The sequence below is a fragment of the Pyxicephalus adspersus genome, chromosome 6, assembly GCF_032062135.1.
Source record: "Pyxicephalus adspersus chromosome 6, UCB_Pads_2.0, whole genome shotgun sequence".
Lineage (NCBI taxonomy): Eukaryota > Metazoa > Chordata > Amphibia > Anura > Pyxicephalidae > Pyxicephalus > Pyxicephalus adspersus.
In genome coordinates this window covers 56007670-56016219 of record NC_092863.1, presented here as the reverse complement: position 1 = coordinate 56016219, position 8550 = coordinate 56007670, and the positions used below count along the sequence as shown (strand labels likewise).

At 39.5% G+C, this 8550-nt stretch overlaps 1 protein-coding gene across 1 annotated transcript in view; it reads left to right on the top strand.

The window, feature by feature from the left end:
* Positions 1–2309: 2309 nt before the first annotated feature.
* Positions 2310–8550, top strand: part of LOC140332743 (lysine-specific demethylase 2B-like) — a gene marked incomplete at its 3' end in the record, with an annotated part of 15358 nt that continues 9117 nt past the window's right edge. Inside the window, exons 1-2 of the mRNA XM_072413939.1 lie at positions 2310–2744; positions 5535–5679. Coding sequence (XP_072270040.1) covers positions 2718–2744; positions 5535–5679 — 172 coding nt within the window. The remainder of the gene's footprint in view (positions 2745–5534; positions 5680–8550) is intronic.

Below are 8550 nucleotides of genomic sequence, written 5' to 3'. Positions count from 1 at the left end.
TCTATTCATTCTAACAGGGCAGTACTATATATTTGCCAATGCATGAAGCTCTGTGTGTTCTAATTACATGTTTACAGGAGGCAAAGCTTACTACTCCCTATTCATGCCACAACAGCTCTTCTCTCTTTCTATGTATTTATTAGCAGGAAATCATTGGATAAAGCAAACAACTTTTAATGATAGTTTTAAAGTGGCTCTGTCATGAGAACAAAAGCCACTTAAAGGACCTTGCAAAAGAAGTAGTAAACTTACTCTCTGGGTGCACGTGTTTCCCATCTGACCCACATTTCAGTGCTGCAGCCTAGGTTTTTAGCACTCAACACCTTGAAGGATGGATGTCAGTGCCCCACCACCACCATTATGTTGTGGTTCCATCATTTTACCCTTAACTGTCCTGTATTGATGTAGGGGTCAGAAAAAAAAAAAAAACAGGGCACATGGCAGGAGACAGAGACATCCAAAACTCCCAAATGTGTTAAATACTGAAGAAGTTGTCAGAGAGGGCTAGGAAACGCTGGCTGCTGAAAAATGAAGTAAACCACTTCTACTTTTCTAGTAGAATTTTATTAGTTTTTGTTTTTTACATAAGACCAATGGCTGCTTCTAGTATTTTGCAGGGTAGTAAAAAAAACTCTAAATGTACAAGAAGCACATAGAAAATGTGCTGTAATAACATTTTGAAATCTTGATATGGATGCATGTTACCACACATAGGGTTTACATACAGGTTAATAAAATTCAACCAGCTTTTTCCTTTCTTTCCAATGTTTCAATGACAACCTTTCTCAGCTGCTTACAAAATGGCCACTGGGGATCTCCCACCTACTATGACCATCAATAAAAAGAGGAGGCTTCTACACTGCCTTTTTTTTAACTTGAGGGAACCCTTGAAATACAATTAGCACAGAGGCTAAAGATCATTCATTCAGTCAGTGGTAACCTATGAGGCACAAATTGCTGATTCTTTAAAGAGCCCCTAGCAACCTCTAGATCAGTGTTTCACAACCAGGGTTCCTTCTAAAGTTGCTGAGGTTCCTTGAGCAGTTTGGACCTCTCAGGCTATTTACCATTAACACCAATGATCATTTTGGCTATTTGTATAGGTGATATTCTTCCCAATGACCAGCGATGTAAGAGGCATTCTTCCCACTGACCATCAAGCTAATGTTGTAAACTATGGGTATATTATTTATACAGGGGGTTCCTAAGACCTGAAAGTGTTATAATAATAAAGTTGAGAAAGTCTGCCCTAGAGGAACCCTGATCGAGAAACACTTTTAAGGCTCTGTTTATAAAACATGGAATGTGACATTGATTCCATGAGGGAATGTCAGATGCCCTGTTTTATAAATATTATTTTTAATATATATTTATATATATTTATATAGCGCCAACATATTATGCAGCACTGTAAATTAAATAGGGGTTGCAAATGACAGACGAATACAGACAGTGACAATCTAGTAGGTAGAGGACGTATCACACAATAGGAGGGGAGATATGTACTGGTGGGAAGTAGTGACGGTTTCAAAAGACAGAAGAAGACGGGTAGGCAATTTGAAAAGATGGGTTTTGAGTGCTCTTTTAAATGAGCAGAAAGTTTAAGCAAGCTGAATAGGACAAGGAAGACCATTCCAGTGAGTTGGGGCAGCTCTAGAGAAGTCTTGTATCCATGCGTGTGATGAGGTTATGAGTGAGGAAGTCAGTAGTAGATCATTGGAGGAGCGAAGAGATTGACTAGGGCCCTTACTGTCTTTATTTTTACACTTTTTATATTTTTTTTTAATTACTAGACATAATTTGTTGTATAGAACACATGGTGTGATTGGAACATCTATCATGTCAAGTGTTAGTGATGATACTCCACATTATTTTCTATTGATCAGTAAATATGATCATTCCAATCCCCTATTTAATGTACAGCATTGTGTAATATGTTGGTGCTATATAAATCCTGTTTATTAATAATAAAAATAATATTAATTTGAATAGGATTTCCCTGAGACCAAAACATTATTTCAAGCGTTCATGTTTTAGGAAAATGATGCTGAATGATCTGACACATAGACCGCCTGGAATGGAAAGATTTTCTTGCTGTGGTCCTCCAAAGAAGCAAACAATAAAATCCCCATCAACTTTCCTCTCTGCATGCTCATGTCAGCCTGCTGTCAGGGCTGTAAACAAAAAAGGGCTGAGAAGTGGGCGTGTCAGTGGTGTTGGGGGCGTGACATGTGCGCCGTAAACCCCGCCCATCAGCGATCACTGGTGTGGAAAGTAGAGCTTGCAAAGTGCAGACTTCATGCAGCAGTCATAACAAATAAAGAAGCGAGCTTGCACGGCGCCTGCGTACATGGCAGCTCCCCACCTCCCGACCAAAATATGAATATGAAAGGTTCCCGAATGTCAGGAAATGTCTGACTGACTGTAAGCAGCAACCCACGCGTGTGTACAGCAAAGTTGTAAGTCATGTGGCCCTCGGTGCGCCCGGGAACGATGTTACCGTGTGTAGATCATGACGTCACCGACCCTACTGCCCCGCAGCCAGCAATGCTTCCTTCTACTTTGTAGAGCCGACCTGGACATTATCGCTCGAGCGTTAACTTTTCCTGATCGTTCTGCACTCGGGACTGTATGCCCTCCACAGCACAATGCAAGGCAGACCACCGATTATCTGAGAAGCCATCTGCCACCCTACACCCCACAACTTCACCAAAACAATGGAGGCAAAGAAAGGAAGAAGATTGGTGTGTAGAATTGGGGACTATGTGTGGGGAGGAGGGGGGATCGATCAGCAGGTGTAGAATTGCCCAGTGTAGTGCTGATGGGCGATCTTTGTTGTGTGCAGATGGCCGATGTTGGGGGCAGATCCTGGAGTAGTGAGCTCGCATGGCTTTGTTATTATTTTGTGCTGTAAACGTGCAGCTCGGTGTCCCTGCTGGCTGCCTGAGCAACAACTTTCCTCTTCCTCTATGGGAGGAAACGAGCTGATCATGGTGCTGGAGAGATCTGCAGGCCCCGAGCAATCACATCACACAATAAATCTGCTCACCGGCACCGGGGGCTGCAAACGTCACCACACCCCCTGATCGGTGTGATGATTGTGTGGCCGGCCATTGCCCGGCTCCTGCCCACCTCCCTTGTTTATATACACAAAGCTTGCACATGGCATTTAAATGTCCTGCGTGGGATCGGTTAACCTGTGCAGCGCCCATCTGTACGAAGCTGCATCGCCTCCATACAGACAAATCCTAACAATACATGCCCCATCACCATCTGCTAGATATATACATGGAACGATTTATTTAAAAATAAATATAGCTGTTCATGCAGCCAGTGAGCGGATAACTTTCTGTGCTCTCTGCTGACTATTAACAGAAGAGAATAAGAGTTCTGTAGTCCTTACTCCCTGTCCTAGGGTGACAACACGCTCCTCCTGAATACAGTACGGTTGTCACCCTAATATAGGAAATGTGATCCTGGCAGGTTAAGAGAAAACATACAAATGGCAAAATCATTCAACTTTTTATTTAAGGAAAGATAAGCTGTGATATATTTATTTTTTGTTCCTGGGTTTGGATACACTGCTGTATGATGATGTTGGGTTAGCCTAGAGATTGATGTGATGTTAGATTTTATTATCGCCATTTGGCATATAGTGATGTATGCAACTATAGGCTGACTACATAAAAGTGGGTTGAGCCAGACATTAGATTTTATTTTATTATTATTAATAATAAACAGTATTTATATAGCGCCAACATATTAGGCAGGGGTTGTAAATGACAGATACAGACAATGACACAGGAAGAGGAGAAGAGTTTGGGAACGCCTGTAGATTCATCTCCTCTCTGTCTGGTTCCTTGCCTGATCCTTGGGTGAATACACTCCTCCTCTGTAATATGAAATAAATCAAAAACCTAATGTGGGAAGTCAGACGCCTAACTAATGTTCCAGGCAAGTCTGAAAATGTAAGTGCAATGATCTTGCCATGGGAATTCCAAAGAAACAGAAGCTTACAGTATATCTAACACCAAACTTTTTTTTTTCAGGAAGGCTTAGAACCCTGGTCTGGGCTTACGGCTGTGTCCACGCTGTGTAGATTTACCCCGTGTTTGTCCCAGCAAGACATTAAAGAACCTATTTATAAAGCAGTGAATCTGACATTCACTGAAACATTCTGTGTGGGGAAGCTTCCATGTCCACATGTATCGATGTCAGTATTTGATTTTGTTTCAGTAAATGGCATATTCACTGCTTTTTAAATCGACCCCTAAAGGATGGGAATCTAGAATGTAACAGATGTGACCAGGAGAGAATGTAAGGATATGTTTTTTTGTGAGAACAACTGGTATGATAGCTTAGTTAAGAAGGGAATTTCCTTTTTACTTTTATTTCATGTTTTTTTAGTGTAGGACAGAAAATGAAAGAAAATCTAGTACAGGTTGACATTTAAAAACCCGGCCAATTTATAATCCGGTTCCTTCAGATTTCAGGCATGGATTTCGGAGCGCAGTTTCAAATTGACACTGTTTTCTGGAGGCGCCGTTTATGTTTTTATGGCGCTGTACTCCAGAATCAGCTGTTGGGTCTGTCTTGCACATGTTTTCCTGCTCATTCCTTCTCTATTTGCTGCTGTATAGCTCCATTATGGATTCAGCATCCATTTCTGTTAAATATATACAGCATAAATAACTGTAAAAAATCCGGAATTTTTAGAAAATCCGGCACTCCGGAGGTTGCCAGATTTTTAAATGTCAACCTGTAATTTAACTCAGAAAGGAAAAAAAATCACAATACATTTTACCTGTTCCCTGTATGAATGTGAATTTAGATATAAGTTAATCCACAAGCTTATAAAACTGAAATACTTTGTGTTCCTTTAATGATGAAGTAAAAATAAAAGAATGAAGATTTTCTATTCTATTAGGCACATTTAGAACCTTTGGGAGAACTGAGGCTGATGAAACATGTACATTTTGTCATGGATTCCTCCTGAGAAATGGCACTTCCTGGTCTGTGAAGGTCTAAATATTCCTGTACTTACAGCCCTAAAGATGTTTAGTGTGAGCTGTAAGGCCCTGGTGTCACTAACAACTATTCTAAAGAGAGATGAAGTAAGAAGTGTTAATGTTAATGCAGAGCTGTTCCCTGTTTATGTTGGTGGAGGTTCTGACATGAGGAAGCAAATCCTTGCCTCTACCAAGATGGCCGCCTCCACTCAGGGCACAACAGAGCAGGGCAAGTAAGTCACAATGAAATGTCTGCAGCAGGGAATTTACAGGTCATACTTGTGACAATTCCTTTACTTTCTGGTTACATTTTAAGAGTTCGGCTCCTTTTTTATATTTATCAAGAATGATTTATTTGTGAGAGGGGAAAGTAATTAATTTCAATAACCTAGGTCTGGGTAAAATAAAACACAAAGGAGATTCTGTATTAATTTACATATTTGATGGCCATGGTATTTGTTCAAAAGATTTATTACAGAATGGAATACTTGATTGTGACCAAAGGTCTGTATGTTTTCCCCACAGCGTGCCATCAGTCGGACACAGTATGCCGAACATGAAGACCTGTCAGATGTGGAGGACGTGGTCAGTGTTCGTGGCTTCAACCTGGAGCAGAAGGTCAGCAGCAACAACTACCGAGGGGACTACGTGCAGGTCATGGAGGGCAAAGGTAGTAACAGCCGCTGCTTTATATACTGTATTGTGGATGGATGGCCACTGAATAGATAAAGTATAGGTCTAGTACTTCTTTTCTACTCTGTAGACTAAACTTTCTACCAAGGCTGACATTTTCTGGGCCCCATCCTAGGTAAACTGTCTGGGCCCCACTTTTCCATGTCTAAGAGCTCTATTTATAAAACAGGGAAACTGACATTCCCAGATGGCAGTCAATTAGCCCCTACTAAAATCTATGGACCTGGAAGATGTCCACCAGGGATTGCCTGATTGCCTGTTTTATAAATGGAGCACTAAAAGTTCAATCATTGCAAAAGTGAAGCTGTTTTGTTTGGCAACTGGTACAAAGGTACCTATTTTTCCTGCTTTCTACACCAACTATGTAAATTACTTTAAGCTTCCCGGACTCCAAATTTTTCTTTGGTAAATATACATGCATGATATATATTCAATGTTATCTACATAACAATGGTCATGTATTTTCGTGCTGGATGATTTTATGTAATGGGTGTGGGGTAAGTGGCATACCTAAATCCATATATACTCTTCTGCTAATAATTTTATATAATATGTGCTTCATTTTACATTAGGCTTAAATAAATGGTGCAAGTGTGCAGCTAAAGCCTTCAGCTTGCCAATATAGTCCCCAACATTTTCTCATAATTGCAAATACTGCTTTTATTTCTAAAACATTTTCCAAATTTCATGGCAATTAGTTGGAGAGGGGGGTGGTGAGAAGTGTTCATTCTTGCCTTTGGATCTAAGCTGAATCCAGTAGTAGGAGCTACTGTGTGTAATGCTGTTACACCAATTTTCATGAGGTCTGCTGTTTATATACTTTTGTTTTTCATTATATTTTTATGTCTGCTTGTGCAGCAGACATACTAGCTTTATGGTTTGGATCTTCTCAGAGGCAGTAGATGGTATAGTAGTATTATTATAAAACAGTATTTATATAGCGCTATAATATTATGCAGCTCTGTACATTAAATAGGGGTTGCAAATGACAGACATATACTGACAGGAAGAGGAGGAGAGGACCCTGCCCCGAAGAGGTTACAATCCAAGAGGTGGGGGAATTAGCACACATTCTCCAAAGTTGTGTGCAGCAGCCTATTCAAAAAAATCAATGCGTATTGTACGCACAGTATATAAACTTAAATGTGCAAGGAAATGCTATCAAGCAATTTAGTTGAGTAAAATATCATTACTGGTTATGCAAAGTTTAATAAATTAGTCATATGTCTGTATTTGAACCATTCCTCCTTGCCCATTGACACAATGCTTGATCTACAAAGCACCTGCACCCTCTGGTTAGAAGCAAGAAAACTTCCTAGTATGATCTTGAATTGAAGGAAAAGCATGCACACTAAAAGATCAAAGGGATACAAATCATATGCAGGTGATAAGCCCCCTGCCTAAGAGTGACTGGGCTCCAGCTAGGGAGCTGACTCTGCTGCTGCAGTGCTGTTCTAAATTTTTTTTCATAAGCTCCATAGCTGGAGGAAAGTTGCTTGAGTGGAACTGAAATTAGAATGGAGCTGGTCTCGGGAGCCTGGAGCTGAGGCTGGCATTCTACAACTGTTTTTTTAATGTTTCTTCACATGACTGTCATACATTTGAAATATAGGTCATTATGCAATTGATTTTGTAATTGCCAAACAAACGTCTGAATAATGGATTAAAGTATTACTTTAATGTATGTTTATATTTTACTGTGCAATTTTAGTGCATGTCTTGTAATATACCTTTTTGTGAATATGTTACATTTTTACTCTATTTTAATTATCATACTACTATAATACTGTAAAAAGAGAAACAGCGGAAAAAGTCTAGCTTTTATATGCTTAAGAATATATTTTTTTTTATTTTCAGTGTTGTCAGATGCAAAGAAAGGGGTGTTTGCATCCTAAACTTTTTAGAGTCTTTTTTTTCCAGGGCCTAAAGTACAGATTTAGGTCAAAATAATAAAAATAGGTTTTTGGAGCCACTAGCAGTTCCCTCTGGTTCTGGGAATTATTTGCTAGTTGTGGAAGTGATGTTATTGTCATTATTCCACCAATAACTATTCTAGTTACTGTCATTACTTGTATTATGTAACAAATGCATACTTGTTGCCAACATTCTGTAACAATTGCCCGATTGTTGCTGTGTATTTCAATGACAAATAGTTTTTTGTCCCAAGTATTATTAAAGTTGACCATTTGCTTTTTAATTATTGTGTAGTGTAACAATCAAACCACACCTATTATATTTTCCTTGCTTTGAAGTACACTAATGAATTGCTATTACCCCTACAATAACAGTGTTAATCCCAGAATATTTCTTAACCCGGGTGGGAAGAAATTGTAGGCTGGTGGCAGCCTTTGTATTGTGACCCAACTCTTCAGTTAGCACCCAAAAACAGCCGGGTGGTTATTGAAAAGTGCTGGGTGGTATGCCCGGCTAAAAGATTTCCTGAATAGTAAAGGCATTAATAGTAACTGTTAAAATACGATCCAGTCCAGCAAAGACATTGTCACCGATAACACTGGGGAACAATTTTGAACACACTTTTTGTTGACTTCAAGTTTTAAGCTTATTTACACTAAAATAGGTATGCTGATTCTGAAAGTGCAGTTCAATTTCTTCTGCCTTTAGGTATACCTATGGTTTGGCGAGAGCCAGGAGATCATTTCTGTGACTGTTACTTTTGTATAGTAAAAACTTCGTGATATAACAAGAAAAAAAAATGTAACATAGATTATCCTAGTCTAGCATTGGCTATACACCCAGTGGCTCATTCAGATGATGGTTTGTTGACCTCTGTGTGTTGACCTCATTCAGTGCCGGTTTTCGCTATACTACCCTCTCTTGAACATGATTA